Below are 18,965 nucleotides of genomic sequence, written 5' to 3' on the forward strand. Positions count from 1 at the left end.
TTTCTCCTTCCTCCTCCTCCTCCTCCTCCTCCTCCTTGTTCTTCTTCTTCTCGTTCTTATTCTTTTTCTTCTTCTTGTTCTTCTTCTTCTTTTTTTTTCTTAAGGGAGATTGCCCAGGCTGGTCTAGAACTCCTGGGCTCAAGTGATTCTCCTATGTCAGCCTCTCTGGTGGCTGGGGCTGCAGGTGTGCATCACTAGACCCTGCTCAAGGGCCTTTCTTTCACAGCATAATACTCTCTTTCTGTTGAGCTATTCGGAACTCTCTGGGTCCCAGGTTCCAATAACTGATTGTAGAGCCTGACACCAGCCAGTGGGTGACCTCTTGCTTCCTTGTGCAGTTCTGTTGTTATCCTCATCTTCATGGACTACTATTACGTTAGCTATCTGTATTTCAACCTCTTCATTAAACAGGGACATTACTAAGTGGGTATTAAGGAAAGGTATTTTTAAAATATTGGCACTAAACTGAAAATTTCTCCTAGATGTAATAAAGGAATTGATAGTCTGTTAAAGGAGAGAGAGGATGGTGAGGAAAACTAGGCATTCATTTTCTTTCTCAACTGAATACTGGTGGGTAAGGAGGGTATTCTTGATTATTCAGTAACAGTCAATTATATGAAGTGAACATTAGCCTGAGTTGGCTGTGGAGTGTGGGGAGGAGGAGGGTCATATGATATGAAGATGAGTCACTTGGTTAGCATATTTGCTTTTCTTTCTTTGAATTACCAGTTTGGGGACTGGAGGGAATTAGATAAATGTAAAACAACCTCAGAGAGCTGACTGACCTGTGGAAGAAAATCTTCAGGAGGGAGAGCCAGAGTTTCTAGTTATCCCATATTTTCAATGACATTTGAAGAAGATGGATTTAATCTTTGTGGTCTCTTCTGTCCTGGTCCCTTGCCTATCAGAATTTACTTAAGAGAATTCTATTCTAACCCAGTAGCAGATTCTTTTCTCTTTGTCTCTTAGGCTCCTTTTTTGGGGATTGAACCCAGGTACACTCTATTGCCCAAGCTGATATTGAACTTGATCCTTTCATCTCAGCCTCCTGAGTCACTGGGATTACAGGCATGTGTCACCATGCCTGGCTCTTTGGTTGTTTTCTTTGTTTGTCATTTCTAACTTTTTATTTCAAGATTTTAATACCCAAGAGATGAGATAATAAGATTGACAGAGGAAATTAACCATTGATGAAGGAATTTTTAAGCCTCATTCCATAATACTTTATTTCCTGTTAATTGATAACTTTTTGAGTCTTTACATAATTGATAAAGAGAAATTGTGTTTATATACCTTGGAAGCTGGAGATTTATGGTGTTAAAGTTCTGGCATGCCATATAAAGGAAAGGTCCTATTGAATAAATGGGGGCAGGAATACATGCAAAAAAAAAAAGATGACAAGTTATTTCCTCACTTTTGGAGGAGAAGATTACTTTGGAGCTCTTATTATATGCAGTGTGATGTTATATCCTTCTGGTATTGGTATAAGATTGCAGTCTATGGCTCAAGATGAGCCACTGAGTTGGCTTCTGAATCTTGCTTCTAGAAATGTACAAATCCATTCACCTTATTTCTTTGAAGCACAAAGTTAGAGATAAGTATGAGAGAAGAGTGAAGGAAAGGAGTGAAGTAGCAAGAAGAATGGGGAGACTTGACACCTTTGGCCACAGCTCTTTTGATCAGTGGGTCTCAGTTGCACATACAAACTGGTGTCTTACCAGCTAGGGAGTAGCCTCTGTCTGACTAAACAGGAATTGTCTTCTTGTGTGCACTCATTTCCTTCTGGATTTCTGCTGACTTGGTCTGACTTTTTTTTGGTGGTGTTAGGGATTGAACCTAGGACCTGGTGCATGCAAGTGTACAATCTACTACTGAATTATAACCCATCCCCCCAACTCACCTTTTTCTTTTGTCTGTGTAGAGGATCATTGCTGTCTTCAAACCCAAGAATGAAGAGCCATATGGGCATCTTAATCCTAAGTGGACCAAGTGGCTGCAGAAGTTGTGCTGTCCCTGCTGCTTTGGCCGTGACTGCCTTGTCCTCAACCAGGGATATCTCTCAGAGGCAGGGGCCAGCCTGGTGGACCAAAAACTGGAACTCAACATTGTACCCCGTACAAAGGTCAGTGACCTTAGTGCTGGGCTAAAGTTTTGCTGAGGCTTAAACCTTGTTAGTGGGACTTTGGGTCCAGTGGGGGCTGTTTCAATCTTGGAAAGTCCTTTTTTGGGAGAAGGTAACAGGATTAGGCTCACAAATTATTCATCTGATGAAAGTTGTTCTTGAAGGACATACATACAGATTTTTATATACAATTTCAGGAATTTCACAGATGTCTAATGCACATTTATGGGCTCTCTTGGTCTTTATATCCCAGGGAACCCCAAGCTGGTTAGAAACCTAGCTACTTCTAAAACTCAGGATTTCAATTTTTTTATTTTTATTTTTTAAAGACAGGAGCTTGCTATGTTGCCCAGACTGGCTCTTCTGGGCTCCAGTAATCCTCCTGCCTCAGCTTCAAAAGAAGTTGAGACTGCAGGAGCATGCCACCATATCTGACTTTAGATATAATCTAGAATGGATGAGCTGTTTAAGAACCCCCGTACTTCATGAAACTCTCCAAGAGTTATGAGGGGAAGGAATATGTTGGTCAGCATTCAAGCAATTAAGGACACATCATCACCCACTGAGTATGTGGCACCTGAGGTTTAGTAACAAGTGGCACTCTGATCTTGTGGCCTGAGGCTGCAGAGGGGGCTTCATAGTTCTGGGTCATAACCCTCTTTGAGAATCTGATGACAGCTGAAGGTCCTGTTCTTAGAAAAAAACACACATATTTGCAATTAGTATTTTGCGTATATTTTCAGGTGACTAGTTGAAATCCATCCATTGACCCCCTCTAGACCATGCCTTGAGATCAAAAACCTCTGCTTGAGGTTTTCTTCATAGGTTTAGATGGCAAAGAAATTGATCAGCAGATAGGAACTGCCCTGCAAACTCGGTTTTACATTTTTTGTTTTTTTTTTTTCCCTTCAGTTCGGGGGATTGAAAACAAAGGTGCTCTACTGAGATACATCCCCAGTCCTTATTATTTTGAGACAAAAGCCTCCTTAAGTTGCCCAGCCTGGTGTTGAACTTGTGATCTTCCTGCCTCAGTCTCCTGAGTAGCTGGGATTATAGGTGTGCACCATTGTTTTAGGATTTTTTAAGAAGACAATGGGATTATTGTGAATGTTTTAACTATTTCTGCTTCTTTTCCACTGAACTCTAAACAATAGGCCAACTAGTTTGTGAATTTCTAGAAGTTAGAGATCACTTCTTGAGATATTCATTTCCCATTCTAAGCACCTAGCAAAGTACTATATAGTAAGTAAGTGTTCATTAAATATCTGAATCAGTGAATAAATGTCTAATCAAGGAAACAATTCCAAAGATTTCCTCCAACTTCAGGCTGGAGAGAGTGAATGTTTGACCAGGCTTATGGTTCCCATTTGATACCTAATTCACTGCCTGGATTTGTGCTCATTCCCTCCCTTTATATGTTGATTTTATTTTTCTGTGAAGATAGTTAAACAATACACTTTCAGCATCTTGTATGATAATTAACACTCCCAGATCTCTTGCCTAACCTGGAATCCTCCTACTAAGCCTCTCCTAGGCTCTAAAAACTTTTAAAATACTCCTTGCTCATCACTGTGTGATTTCCTTCCTGTTCTTGGCTCTATGCTTACCTGCTAACTGGTGTTTCTGGAGAGCAGTGCTTAAGAATCAGAAGGCTCGATTTGAAATCTGACTCAGAAGCTTTTTATTTGTGTGACCCTTGTGCAAGTCAATTAATTCCCTGAGGCTGTTTCCTTACTGTAAAAATAGGAATATAAATAGTTCCTTTTAGAGTGGCTATTAGGATTTCACAAAAAAACTTAAAGGTAGACTGCTTGCCTCACATGCATGAGGCCCTGGGTTTGATCCCCAGCACCACACACACAAAAAGATTATACAAGATAATCCACATAAAGCACATAGCCCAGTACATGACACAGGCTATACTCCGGTTAGCCTGTGTTATTTTTGTAAGCTATTCTAATCATTAATGTTGCCCACACAACCTTTTTCTTTCCCATGTCTGTTCTTCCTCTTTCCCTATTAATGATGCCTGAGGATTTTTTGCATCAGAAAGTTAGCAACAGCTAAAACTGTTGTCTTCCATGAGACTAAGATGGAACTTTGCAACTGAAGTTCAGCTGCTGAGAATAGTGAAAGGAATCATTCACTTTCTTACCTCCCCTGTTTGTGACCAGATTCTGTCCATCTGTCACTATGAAAATGGGGCTTACAATTGTTATGGAGCTCCAAATAGTGAGGTTCTAATTCTCACTCACTGGCTGTTTCTGTTCTCTGTTCCTGTGAGATTTCAGGTTATGATAGTTTCATTAATCATAGGAGAAAAGCAGTTTGTTAGGAAGCATGATCAAAAATAAATGTGATAGGAGGCAAACGATGCTTTATGGCTTGAGAGGATCAGGGTTTTCATAGTGGAAACTGGCAAATTAGAAAGCACTTTTCACTAATTAGAACAAATAAAAATAAATGAATACCCCCTGCCCCCCCAAAAAGAAGCCCTTTCTTTCATTCATATGCCTGAGTTTCCTGATTTGTAAGGTAGGGAGTGCTTGCAATAGTACCTTGCACATTCATTTCAGGGAACCCTGATAAAATGGGATGAATGGAAGGAAGAAGGCTTGTATGGGAATAAATTATTTTGCTTTTAAGGTTCATGGGCAAATAAGGCATTATTTGTAATGAATTTTACGGCTTAGGACAAGAATTTTCTTATAAATTTGATTTAAGGTATTTATATGCTAACTCTTATATTTTAACTATATGCTAACTATTTATATTTTAACTATTTCTGCTTATTTTCCACTGAACTATGCTAAAACTCACTAGTTGCCTTCTCTAAAAGAATTTGTAACTCATTCATTCTTTCATTTGTTCAGTTAATACTTAATGAACATGCCAGGTACTGTGTTAGGTGCTGGGAATGCTAATATGAATAATATGAATAATGCTAATATGAATAAGGTGTTCTCTGTCTCCCAAAATGTCTAGGTTTTTCCCCCCCCTGGTAATAAGGGATTGAACCTAGGAACACTTTACTAATGTTCTGTATCCCTATCACTTTTTATTTTTTATTTTGAGACAGTATTTTGCTGAGTTGCTAAGGATTTCACTAAGTTGCTGAGGCTGTCCTTGAACTTGCTAGCCTCCTGCCTCAGCCTCTCAAGTTGCTAGGGGTACAGGTGTAATCCTGTGCCTGACCCCAGCCCTTTAAAAAAATTATTTTGAGACAGTCTCACTAAGTTGCCAAGGCTAGGCTCAAACTTGGCAATCCTCCTGCTTCAGTCTCTCAAGTCACTGAAATTATAGGCATGTGCCAAACTCTCCCTGCTAAATCTCATTAATTTTAAGAGAGAAGTTAGATATGTGATTGGATAATCATAAGACATGTGGTAATGGACATGCATATGGATTACAATGGTGTCACTGCATTTTGACAGCCAAGTGTGATGATATTGATGTCCCATCATAATTTATGTGTGTGTGTGGTTTTTTTTTTTTTTTGGTGGGGGAGGTGGGTACTGGAGATTAAACCTAGGAGGAATCTTCCCAGCTTTTTAAAAATTTTATTTGAAGATGGGGGTCTTGCTAAATTGCTAAGGCTGGTCTTTTATTTATTTAGTTTTATGTGGTGCTGAGGATTAAACCCAGTGCCTCACATGTGCTACGTGAGTACTCTACCACTGAGTCACAACCCCAGCTGGTCTTGAACTTGTGATCCTCCTGCCTTAGTCTCCTGAGTCATTGGGGTTTCAGATGTTTGCCATAACATCTGGGCCCATTACAATTTTTTTTTGAATTGGCAATGCATGCATATAGTGCAAAAATCAGAAGACACAGAAGAGTCAAAAGAGAGAAGTAATTCAGCCTCCTCCCACTGCTGTCTCCTGGTGCTCAGTTTCCTTCCTCATACTATTCCAGATAAAATGTGTGCATAAATATAGAAGTACATTAAAAGTGAAAAACAATTTTTGTATTTTTAAATTTTTAAGAATTTTTAATGTTTATATAAGTACTGGGGATTGAACCTAGGGGCACTTTTACCACTGAGCTATATCCCTAGTCCTTTTTTTTTTTTTAATTAAAAAATTTTTTTGAAACAGGATCTCACTAAGTTACCCAGGCTGGCTTTAAATTTGTAATCCTCCTGCCTGAGCCTCTGGAGTTGCTGAAATTATCAGCATGCACCACTGTACTCAGCTTTCATGTTTCTTTTTAAAATATGAATAATGGCACAAAGCACAACATTTAAAAGGAAACAAAAAGATACAGAGTAGAAATTGTAGTATGTTTGTATTTGGAAAGAAAGTAGACTTTGGGCCTTTTCTTCTAATGCTCGAGGTAACTATTAGTTAAGGGTAATTCACATTTGTTGCGTAACAATCCCTGAATCTCAGTGGTTTAATATATATAATAGGAATTTATTTTTGCTCATGTCTGTTAGGCAGCTCTCTCATATCCCCCCATGTCACTCATGTAGTGACAAGAGATATATTATCCTTCCATTGTGTGGTTGTACCATCTCAGAACCCTTCATTTCCAGCTGCAGAGATGGGGAAATGTGAACTAAGGAGTGTGAGAGATTTTAGAGGCCAAGCCTGGAAGTGGTATGCCTACATCACTTTGTCAACATCCAGTTGGTCCAAACTAGCCATATTCCCTATCCTAGTTGCTGGGTGGGATAAAAAATGCATTTTACTTATTCATTTATTTATTTTTTGTGTGCCCTGGAAGAGAACCAGTATTGGTGAGCATCTTGCTATTCTCTCCCATGATGGTCTGGTTCCTTAAACTTGACTCTAACCTGGGTATCTCTTCTCTTTCCACTGTAGGTAGTATACCTGGCCAGTGAAACCTTCAACTATAGTGCCATTGACCGAGTGAAGTCCAGGGGCAAGCGACTTGCGCTGCAGAAAGTGCCAAAAGTTGGACAGCGGTTTAACCGCATTGGGCTACCACCAAAGGTATAGATTACACTTGTTTGGCATATCTAATGTAATGGTTTATGGTAGCACTCATTCAAGTGGGGAAGCAACATGCCCACCAACTTGAATATGGGCTTGTGAGTAGCCTGCCCTGAGGTTTCTGTCTTCTTTGTTTCTGTTGAGAAACCTAACTTCTCACTTTAATCTCTGGACCATTTATAAAAGGCTTCTTTTACAAAGTGAATGGATGATCTCTGTCACAAACCTTATCTCCTGTACTTTCAAGGAAATGAAGATATGAGGATCTTGGAAATTTCCCTGTCTCTGATGTGAACACCACAGGAGCTTAGTGGGTCCCTGCATACCCTTCGGGTCTTTGGGCTTGGGTTGCAGGGACATGATTTTGTTCCTTCCTCTTGGTTGCAGGTTGGTTCATTCCAGCTCTTTGTTGAAGGCTACAAAGATGCAGACTACTGGCTGCGGCGTTTTGAAGCAGAACCTCTCCCTGAGAACACTAACCGGCAACTACTGCTGCAGTTTGAGCGCTTAGTGGTGCTGGATTACATTATCCGCAACACTGGTGAGCAGCTGTGGGGAAGGCCTGGTGATGTACAGGGCTTGGGAGTCACAGTGCCTTGTCAGATGAACTTGACCCTATGTTAGAAGGGTCATATGCATTTAGAGAGGATCTAAGAGAATACTTTTCCAAATTAAGCTTTGTCCAGACAAAGCATGTAGTTTTTAGAAATGGTAAGGCCTGGAGCCATTTTATCCTTGCCTCTTTCCAGGTGCCAGACAGAAATACCTGGCTCTTCCAAAACGCTGAAGAGCACGCTTATCCTTTATCCCAATTCATTCTTAGAGCATCAGCTTATTACCACAGGCTACTTTTGTCTTTCCTTTTCTTTTTGATCCTAGGGATTGAACCCAGGGGTACTTTACCACGGAGCCATATCCACAGTCCTTTTTATTTTTCATTTTGAGACAGGGTCTTGCTAAGTTGCTGAGGCTGGCCTCGGACTTGCGATCCTCCTGTCTCAGTCTTCTGAGTTGCTGGGTTACATGCATAGGCCACAATGCCTGGCTAATTTTGTCTTTTTCTGACTTTTTGAGATGGCTGCATAATCATCAGTGATTTAAAAAAAAAATTCTGGTGCAATTTTAATTTTAGTTCATTTAACCTGACCAAATTTATGCTTTTTTGAACTATATTTTTTCTAGTATTTTGCGTTGTGGTAAGATACTATCTTAACCATTTTTACGTGTACAGTTCAGCGACATTAAGCACATTCATATTATTGTGCAGCTACCACCATCATCCATTTCTCAAACAAACTCTTTCTGGAGAATTCAAATTGTAAAATGAAACTCTGTACCCATGAAATAATAATTCTCCATTCTCCCTCCCCACAAGCCCCATTGATTTTGACTGTTCTAAATACTTCATAAAAGTGGAATCATATAATATTTGCCTTTTTTATGATTATTTCACTTGGTGTAATGTCCCCAGGGTTCATCCATGTTGCAGCATGTGTTGGAATGCCCTTCCTTTGAACAATGATTGTCCTTCTAGTGATTGAACAATGTTCCAGTTAATGTGAATAACACATTTTGCTTATCCATTTATCTATTAATGAGCACTTGGGTTGCTTCCACATTTTAGTTCTTGTGAATAACACTGCTAAGAACATGAATTAACATGTATCTCTTCAAATACCTGCTTGCATTCCTTTTGAGCGTATGCCAGAAGTGGAATGGCTGAATCATATATGGTCATTCTATTAGTAATTTTTTGATGAACTACCATACTATTTTATATGGCGGCTATACCATTTTTCATTCTGACCAACAATGCACAAGAATTCCAATTTCTCTGCATCTTGCCAACACTATTTTCTGTTTGTTTTTTTTTTCTTTTGGTGGGGAGGGATAGATGCTAAGAATTGAGCCCATGACCTCACACATACTAAACATGAATTCTACCACCAAGCCACACTTCAGCCCTACTGTTTTTTTTTTTTTAATAGTAACCATTCATTGTACTTTCTTTGTTTGCTTTTGGTACTGGGAATTAAGCCCAGGGGCACTTTACCACTGAGCTACATCCCTAGCCCTTTTTTATTTTTATTTTGAGACAGGGTCTCACTAAGTGGCTTTGGGTCTCACTAAATTGCTGAGGCTTGTCTTGAACTTGTGATCCTCCTGTCTCAGTCTCCTGAGCTGCTAAGATTACAGGTGGGCCCTACCTTGCCAAGCTTATTATAGTTTTGATTTTGCATTTCTCTGATGATTAGTGTTATTTAACTTATTTTCATAGGCTTATTGGCTGGCCAGTTGTATATATCCTCCTTGGACAAATGTCTATTCAAGTCCTATGCTTATTTATTTATACACTTATTTTGTGGTATTAGAGGTGGAACCCAGGGCAAACAATCTACCAATGAGCTAAATCCCCATCCCACTTTGAATTGGTTTACTTATTTTATTACTGTTCAGTTTTTGAAGTTCCCTATATATTCTGGATGTTAATCCCTTATCAGATGTATGATTTGCTATTAACTTCTTCAACTCCATTGGTTTTTCACTCTGTTGATAGTATCTTTCGATACACAGATTTTTCTTTTTTTTCCTATTTCTTTCATATTTAAGAGTCATTGCCAAATCCAGTGTCATGAAGCTTTTGCTCTGTTTTTTTTTTTTTCCTAAGAATTTTATATTTTTAGGCCTTAACATTTAGATCATGGATCCATTTTGAGTTAAGTATATAGTACATGGTATTAAGGGTCCAATTTCATTCTTTTACATATGGGTATTGAGTTTTCTCAGCACTGTTTGTTGAAAAGACTGCCTTTTCTTCCATTAAATGATCTTGACACCCTTGTCAGTATTATTTGGCTGTATACATATCAGGGTTCATTTCTGGGCTCTTTTTTGGGGGGTGGTGGTACTAGAGCTTGAACCCAGGAGCACTAAACCACTGAGCCACATCCTCTGCCCTTTTAGTGTTTTATTTAGAGACAGGGTCTCACTGAGTTGCTTAGCGCCTAAGTTTCTGAGATTAGCTTTTTAAAAAATGTTTTGTTAGTTGTAGATGGATACAATACCTTTATTTTATTTATTTATTTTTATGTAGTGCTGGAGATCAAACCCAGTGCCCCACACATGGTAGGCTAGTGCTCCACCACTGAGCCACAAACCTCTGGGATTACAGGCATGCACCACTGTACCCAGCTGAGTTCTTAATTCTGTTCCATTGGTCTGTATGTCTTTCTTTATACCATTACCATACTATTTTGATTACTATAGTTTTATAGTAAGTTTTTAAGTTAGAAAGGGTGGGTCTTCTAGTTTTATCATTTTCCAGGATTGTTTTGATTATTTGGGGGTCCCTTGAGATTTCATAAATTTTAAGATGGGTTTTTTGTTTGTTTCTGCAAAAAACGTTTGAATTTTAGTGTTTCCTCTCTGATTTGGTTGCCTTTTCATTTCTTTTTCTTGCCTAATTCCGTTGTCTAAGACTTCCAGTACTGTATTAAATAGAAGTGGTAAAAGCAATTGCATCCTTATCTTTTTCTTGATCTTCGAGGAAAACCTTTCAGTCTTTTACCATAGAATATGGTGTTTGCTGTAGGTTGATTTACACATATTGAGGTAGTTCCCTATTCCTGGCTTGGTGAGTATTTTTGTTGTAAAGGGTGTTAGATTTTGTCAAATGCTTTTTCTATATTGAGTATGAGGATTATGTCTTTTTTTTTGTGACTGATTTTTATATATTCAACTCTCCTTGAATTACATGGATAAATTTTATTTGTGCATTGTCTGTAATCCTTTTAATATGCTGCTTAATTCAGCTTGCTAGTATTTTGTTGAAGATTTTTACATCAGTGTTCATGAAAGATATTGGTCTATAGTTTTCTTGTAGTGTCTCTTTCTGGCTTCATTTTGAGGGTAATGCTGGCCTCATGGAATGATTTGAAGTTCAAGAAGGATTGGTGTTACTTCTTTACTTCTCTGGTAAATTCTACAATATCATACCTGGGAATTTTTTGTTTGTTTGCTTTTGAAGATAGTCTTGCTACATTGCCCAGGCTGCTCTCCAATCCTGGTCTCAAGCAACACACTCACCTCAACCTCCCAAGTGCTAGGATGCAAATATACACCACTATGCCCAGTAGGAAATTTTTGTTTACTAAATCAATCTCCTTACAGGTGTAAGTCTATTGAGATTTTCTCTCTCTCTCTTTCTTTTTCTTCTTTCTTTTCTTTCTTTCTTTTAGATGGGGGTCTTGCTATGTTGCCCAGGCTGGCCTTGAATTTGAGATTCTCTAACAGGCTCCTGAGTAGCTGGGATTATGGACATGCACTACTCACACCCAGTTTGAGATTTTCTAGTTCTTTGTGGTTTAATCTTGGTAGGTTTCGTGTTTCTAGGAATTTACTTATTTTATCTAGGTTATCCAATTTGTTGGCATATGGTTGTTTATAGTGTTCTCATGTAATTTAAAAAAATTCTGTAGAATTGGTAGTAATATCTGTGCTTTTATTTCTGATTTTAGTAATTTGAGCCTTTAAATTTTTTTTTCTTGGTCCATTTAGCTACAGATTTGTCAGTTTTGTTGATATTTTCAGAAACCAGTTATTAGTTTCAATATGTATCTCTAAAAGATAAAGTGATTCACTGGTAGAGTGCTTGCTTGGCACTGTGAGGCCCTGAGTTCGATTTCCCAGTATCACAAAACAAACAAAACTAAAAAAAAAGAAAAAAAAAGTATGCAAGCCCGGTGCAGTGGTGCATGTCTATAATCCTAGCGGCTCGGGAGGCTAAGGCAGAAGGATCACAAGTTCAAAGCCAGCCTCAGCAAAAGTGAGGCACTAAGCAACTCAGTGAGAGACCCTGTCTCTAAATAAAAATACAAAATAGGGCTGGGGATGTGGCTCAGTGGTCAAGTGCCTCTGAGTTCAATCCTTGGTACCAAAAAAAAAAAAAAAAAAAAAGCATGCAAACTGTCCTACCTAAACAAAATTGGCAATATTTATCTAGATCTCCTAACTTATTTACCTATTTTATTGCTCTTATGTCTTCCTGCATGTCTAAACTTCTATTTAGGTTCATCTTGTCCTGGAGATTTTTTTTCCCCCTGTACTAGGGATTAAACCCAGGGCCTTGGGCATGCTAGGCAAGTGCTCTCCCACTATCTTTGGTTTTCAAAAGTGTTACTAGGATAGCCTATGTGTAGTTTTCTTTGTATTTTTCCTACTAAGGATTCACAGGGCATCTTAAATCTGTAGTTTTATTTGTCAGTTTAGAAAAGTCTCAGATATTATCTCTTAAAATATTAACTTTTGCCCTAGTTTTCTCTTCTCTCCTAAGACTCAGTTACATGCTGTTAGATAAAACTATGCATGCGTTGTTTAATTCCTGTGTGCTTTTTTCTGGTTATTTTCTTATTTACTGTCTCCAAGTCACCATCTCCCTCTTCAGCATGATTTACTGTTAAATTCATATACCATACTGAAATTTTATTTTTGGTAATTTTTAGTTTTTTACTTCTAGAATTTTTGATTCCTTTTTTTTACATATTCTTGTTTTCTACTGAAACTCTTAATTTTGTTTTTTACCTTAAAAACGTATTAAATATTTTACTTGAACATTTAAAAATCTATGTAAGATGTTTACATTAAAGCTATAGACAGCTTTAATTTTCTCATGTTTCTCTGTTTTTATTCATTTCATTTTGTCTGTTTGTCTATCTGGTTATTTTTGGTGATCAGATACTCTTTATCAGAAATTGTAGAAATATTCGCTGGCATAAATCCTGTGTGGACGAAGAAGTTTGCTTTTGGCAAGCAGCAAGCACACTAGCCACCAAGAATCACTTTAATTTCAGGTACTGAGAGGGTGCTGGCTTGCTTACATGGTATAGATAGTTCTTTAGGTCTCAACCCACAGTATGGATGATTTACCAGTGTGTCCCCTTCCCCTATCAGTGACTAGATTATAACTTTTGACTCACTAGCCATATAAGACTATTAGAACACTGTTCTACTTCTCAACCTTCTAGTCACATCTCTTCCCAAATTAGTAGGTTTGTAAGGGAAAAGAAGCCACAAATCCTGGGACCCTTCTTCTGGATTTTCTTTATCTCCTAGAACTTGATTTTTAAGTTCTTATAGTCTGGTTAAAACCAATGCCTTCCAGAGATTTTGAAATATTTTATCCATTTTCTGTAGTTGCTCTCAATAGAAGGGTTGGTCCAGGTGTTCAAAATACCTAGTCCACCTTAGTTAAATTAAAAAGTCACCCTGATTATTTCTGCTAACTTTTTATTTCTGTTTACAGATCGAGGCAATGACAACTGGCTGATTAAATATGACTATCCAATGGATAGTTCTGGCTCTCGGGTAAGAGGTTGGTCTATAGCTCAAAGAAGAGCATGAAAAGGAATATCTTTATAATACATAAACACACAGAATTGTCATATAAGTTTAGAAGAATTGGGGAAGAACAAGGCTTTAAAATAATAGGTTAATATTTGGTATAGTTTTTCTCAGTGTGTTTTTTTTTTTAATATTTTTTTTAGTTGTCAATGGACCTTTATTTTATTTATTGATTTGGGGTGCTGAGAATCGAACTCAGTGCCTCACACATGCTAGGCAACCATTCTGCCACTGAGTCCCACCCCCAGCCCTCTCAGTGTGTTTTAAGGATCATCCTACTAATTTTAATAGGAATAGCATGAGAAAAGGACCAAGTAAGTTTGGAACATAGTTGGAACATATTCTGTTCCTTTGAGTTTCACATTGCATAGTAGCATAGAAAAGGTCTGGGAAGTATTGTGTGAAACAAATCTGTTTAATTTTGTTTGGTCCTGTGATCACACCCTTTTCAAACCATGTAACATTTTTTCACAATTGACCATCATTCTACAGAACTAAGTTTAGAAACAGCTGCTTCTGTACCTTTCTTTCTCTCCTGTTCCTTTCATCCTCTGCTACTCTTCTCCATCACTATTTTGTCTACATGTCTTTTAAAAGTAGCAGGAAGTTTGGTTTTCTCTCTCTCTCTCCCTCTGTCTCTCACTCACTCATTCACTCACTCACTATTGTTGGGGACTGAATACATGAATTTCCACATGCCAGGCAAAGTGCTTTACTACTGAACTAACCTCCTGCCCTGGTTTTCCTTTTTTTTTCCTTTCTTTCTTTTTTTTTTTTTTTCCTATTTGCAATACTGGGACTTGAGCCCAGGGGCTTACTACCATTGAGCTACATCCCCAGTCCTTTTTAACTAATTTTTTAATTTTTTTTATTTTGAGGCAGGATCTCATCTCAATAAGTTGTTGAAGCTAGCCTGTAACTTGTGATCCTCCTTTCTCTTCCTCCTGAGTAGCAGATGTGTACAATCACACCTGGCCCCAGTTTTTATTTCTCATGGTGGTTTTATTTCTTTCTCTCACTGGCTCCAAAAGTTTATGCCTGAATTATTAGAAGAGTTGTAGTTCAGTGGTAGAGCACCTTTCTAGCTTATATAAGGCTCTGAATTTGATCCCCAGCACTGCAAAATAAAACAAAACAAAACAAACTAAAATAGTACATTCCTCAGGCCGTTACCTCAGAAATTGATTCATCAGGTGTAGGGCAAAACTTGGGATTCCACACTTAAAAATTAAGGGATTTGATGCAGTGTCTAGGAACCACAGTCCCTATTCCTGTGATGGCAACGGTGAACCTAAAGTATTGAGCCACATAGTGAGTGTCCCTATCATGGGCTGTCACAGGTGGCCTGCCACTTTTTCCATTTAACTGTGGTCCTTTTCTTTTTTATGTATCATTGAATCAGAATAGACTTCTTTGTGTAAGAAAAGCCAACTGTCATCTTCTGTGGATCTGATTTTTCACTGGAAAATTTGGTCATCACCAGTGAAATGGCATTTGAGTCAAAGTCCACTAAAAAGGACTCTGGCCACCTGAAGTGGACTTTTCTTCTTTTCCATTTAGTGGATTCTCAGTGCCTATCTTTAGGAGAATTGTCATATGATTATCTTTGTTTTGGTCATTATCCTTTCCTATGATAAGAAGGGAACACAGAGAACTTGATCAAGCAGAGTCTGAGGTGCCATAAATGTACCAGGTTCAGGTAACAGTACAGAAACCAGCTCAGAGAATGGTTCCAAATAATTTGAAGAAGGATTGGTGTCTGAGTTGGGTGAGATGGGTTGCTTTGCTACTACCCTACAGGGTCTGAGGCAGATGGGCTTTCTCACTAACTAGTCTTTCCTTGCTCTGCAGGATACAGACTGGGTGGTGGTGAAGGAACCTGTTATCAAGGTGGCGGCCATAGACAATGGGCTGGCTTTCCCACTGAAGCATCCTGACTCTTGGAGGGCATGTAAGTCTTAAGAACACTGGTCTGGCTTTTCCCTTGCTCAGTCTCAGTTTGCTTACTGTACAGTGTAGATAATAATACCTCTATTATAGCACCATTCTAAGAATTAGTGAAATAATGCATCTCAGCCTTTAATACAATGGCAGCTGTTCCATAATATAAATTATTATTAATTTTTACTTATATTATTCTCACTGAAGGCATATGGGTGATTAAAAATTAGAAACAGAGAGAGTTAGGGGTATAGTTACATGGTAGAGTACTAGCACAAGGCCCTGGGTTCAATCTCCCACACCCCAAATAAAGAAAGAAAAGAGAGAGAGAAGAGAAATTAGAAGCACAAAGATGAGTTTTTTCATGTCCACTTTGCATGCTTCTCATTCTTTCGTAGAACTGAGAACTATCTTTTTATGTTTTATTCTATTTGGGACACTACAGCAGCTGCCAGTGTCTGGTCTTACTTATTGATATCTTCCTTATTGATTATAAGTAAGAAGCTTTTGGAAAGGGGGAGAAAAAACAAGTAGGGAGTCACTGTCCCCTTTGCAGCACTTGATTTATTTTCAGACCATCTTAATCTCTCAGGGTGGGTAGTTGCTTCTCTACTGTCTTTTATCATGTAAGGGCACAAAATGTCTGGGAAAGAGCTCCAGGATTAGGCAGATCTGGGTTTGAATCCTGGTTCCTCTACTTAGTGTCCATACAACCTTTATGGTTAATAGCATTTGTAAGTATTCTTTTTTGTTATGTATCAGGGAAGAGGGGTTCTGTCTTTGAAAGTACCCTGATAGAAGACAGAAGATGAGCAGTGACTTTTCCAGTCACCAGCTTTGGTTTTGGCCTTTCCTCTTTTCAGATCCCTTTTACTGGGCCTGGTTGCCCCAGGCAAAAGTCCCATTCTCTCAGGAGATCAAAGATCTGATTCTTCCAAAGATATCAGACCCTAACTTTGTCAAAGACTTGGAGGAGGACCTATATGAACTCTTCAAGGTAAGTCCTGGGAACCTCAACCTGGTTACATAAAGAAGACATTCCTGATGGTTTATCTGATTGGTCCTGACAAAGCCAAGAGGGAATGGCTAATACCCTCTGACTTGAGTTAGCCAGCGAAAGCAAGTTCCCACATATGGACAGCAGAACCTGGTTCGAATGGGTTTGAATGAAATGTACAGTGGTGGTAGATCACATTAGTGTGTATTGTATACATCATGTGGCTCCAACATATCCACAGAGCTCTTGTTTCCAAATGGAACACTGGAGCCCAGAGTTTGAGATGGAAAACTAGATGTTTTCTTGTTCTCTGTTTCTCATCTGTAAAAGCAGGAGTTCACAGGGTGCTAGTTGACTTTACCAAGCCCAGTAACCCTTATGTGGACTCACTTTATTAGAAAGTTTCTAACTGGGAAAGAAAATAGGTTCCTATGAGGCATTCACACATTTCCTATCTCTTTCCCTTCTTTTACAGAAAGATCCTGGTTTTGATAGGGGCCAGTTCCATAAGCAGATTGCTGTCATGCGGGGACAGGTAAGCCTGCACCATCCTTCGGATTCTTATGTGCTTATGTGTTCATCTGAGCAAATGTGTAAAAACTTGTGTTTTATATACTTTTCAGTCTGTGCCATACATGTTTGTGACTATGTCCAAACACATGAGAGAAGAAAGGTAGTACTGTCCAATCTCCAACTTCTTCCATGGGATCCAGTGCTTGCTGAAGCACTCATTACAGGCATATCTCTGTGCCAGTTGCTGGATAAATTATTGGTAAATAAGCCAGTGCTCCCTGTCTTCAAGTTGCTCAAGACAGGCCATATACCTTGGTGGTTAAGAGCTGGTATGTGCAGTCAGATCACCTCACCACTTACAAGCTCTCGGATCTTGGGCAAGAGCCTTGTTTTCTTGTTTATAAAATAGGTTAGCAAGAATACTTTGCACAATTGGACAGAGGATTGCCGGAGATAATGCATATCAAGCAATAAGTAAAAATAACACTTGGCACATGGTAAGCACTCATGTTGACTGTAGTTATAACATTTTTGAGTTCAAATTGTATTATGCCTTGCCTTCCACTTTCACCTTCAAAGGGAGCCACAGAAACTCAGGACATTATTAATCTTCCAGAAGCATAGTAAAAAATATGTTTGAACAATGATTTGAAAGCTCTGTAGGGCACTGGCATCATGCATATCACTTGAAGTCCTTAAAAGGACTTCTGGGATGGCCTAGGAGTTAAGGGCACAAACCAGTTAGACTGCTTGGGTTTGATGCCTTGCTGTGCCATTTACTACCTATGAGGCCAACCTGGGCACATTCCTTAATGTCTCCTTCACTTCATTTCTCCATTTGTGTCATGGAATTAATGAATAATTATTTCATTATGGTTATTATGAGATAAATTATTTGAAAAAGGTATAGTAGTACTTGGAGTACTCAATACATGATAGCTATTATAATTATGATTTTATATATAGAAAGTTAACTTCTCACATCTTTAAAGGATAGTATTGTTCTCCCAGACATAATCATACATTTACTTCTTCCTACCATTTAGCTAAGGGCTTTTGCTGAGAGCACCTCTTGGGCTCATTGAGTCCATTTTCCCTGAAAATGAAATGGTTGAAGAACTGTTATTATTATAGTTGTCCGAAAACTGTAATGTGGTCTTCCTAGCTTTCCTAAGTTAGGACCTAATTAGGCTGGCAGAATCAAAGTCACCTCCCTCAAAGTCACCTTAAAAATCACGATTTACTCTTGTCAGAGAATTCAATGTAAAAGAATAAGCTTGATATCATGCTTAGTCTTGCATACTCAGCCAATTCACCTTTCAAAATGATAGTCAAGGACTGGAAATGTAACCCAGTGGTAAATCGTATGATTAGCTTGCAAAAGACCCAGGGTTTGATCCCTAGTACCACATTAAAAAAAAAAAAAGAGAGAGACAAGTTGAGTCTGGTTTAAGCAAGTTTCACATAACTAAGTACCTACTCCTTAACACTGTAAGGTTCTATAAGCATCTAGTTTCTCCCAACATGCAAGAAGTCATTCACACCTGTACTTGTCTGCTGTTCACATACCAAAGCAAAATGAACCTCTACCCCATAGAAATCTGAAATAGAACAGGGAAAAGAGGTCACAAACCTGTCTATTTAACTGAGTTCTCCCCACCTCTGAGTCATCATCACTATTTTTACTAAATGGAAGGGCAAAAAAATAGGGGAGGTATTTGTTTTCTTTTTTTTTTTTTTAATTGGGATGGATCTCACTATACTGCCCAGGCTTAAACTATTGGACTCAAGTAATCCTTCTGCCTCAGCTTCCTGAGTGCTGGGACTTTAGGCACGGGCCAGTGTGCCTGGCTTTTCATTTGTATTTTTAAAATAACTAGAGAGGTTACCATTTTCTGTTTGTTGTCCCTTTGTATTTCTATTTTTATAGTCTACTTGTATGATTTTCCATTGGTGTGTTTATTTTTTATTTTTATTATTTGGTATTGGGGATTGAACCCAATGGGAACTTTACCGTTGAGCTAGATCTCAAATC

General features: G+C 38.5%; 1 protein-coding gene across 1 annotated transcript in view; it reads left to right on the plus strand.

Moving 5' to 3' along the window:
* Positions 1-18,965, plus strand: part of Pi4k2a (phosphatidylinositol 4-kinase type 2 alpha) — a 39,109-nt gene that overhangs the window by 17,514 nt on the left and 2,630 nt on the right. The window contains exons 4-10 of the mRNA XM_015494852.2: positions 1,922-2,122; positions 6,949-7,080; positions 7,468-7,621; positions 13,382-13,443; positions 15,331-15,430; positions 16,284-16,417; positions 16,893-16,952. Of these exons, the coding sequence (XP_015350338.1) occupies positions 1,922-2,122; positions 6,949-7,080; positions 7,468-7,621; positions 13,382-13,443; positions 15,331-15,430; positions 16,284-16,417; positions 16,893-16,952 (843 nt within the window). The remainder of the gene's footprint in view (positions 1-1,921; positions 2,123-6,948; positions 7,081-7,467; positions 7,622-13,381; positions 13,444-15,330; positions 15,431-16,283; positions 16,418-16,892; positions 16,953-18,965) is intronic.

This window comes from Marmota marmota, unplaced genomic scaffold, assembly GCF_001458135.2.
Source record: "Marmota marmota marmota unplaced genomic scaffold, marMar, whole genome shotgun sequence".
Lineage (NCBI taxonomy): Eukaryota > Metazoa > Chordata > Mammalia > Rodentia > Sciuridae > Marmota > Marmota marmota.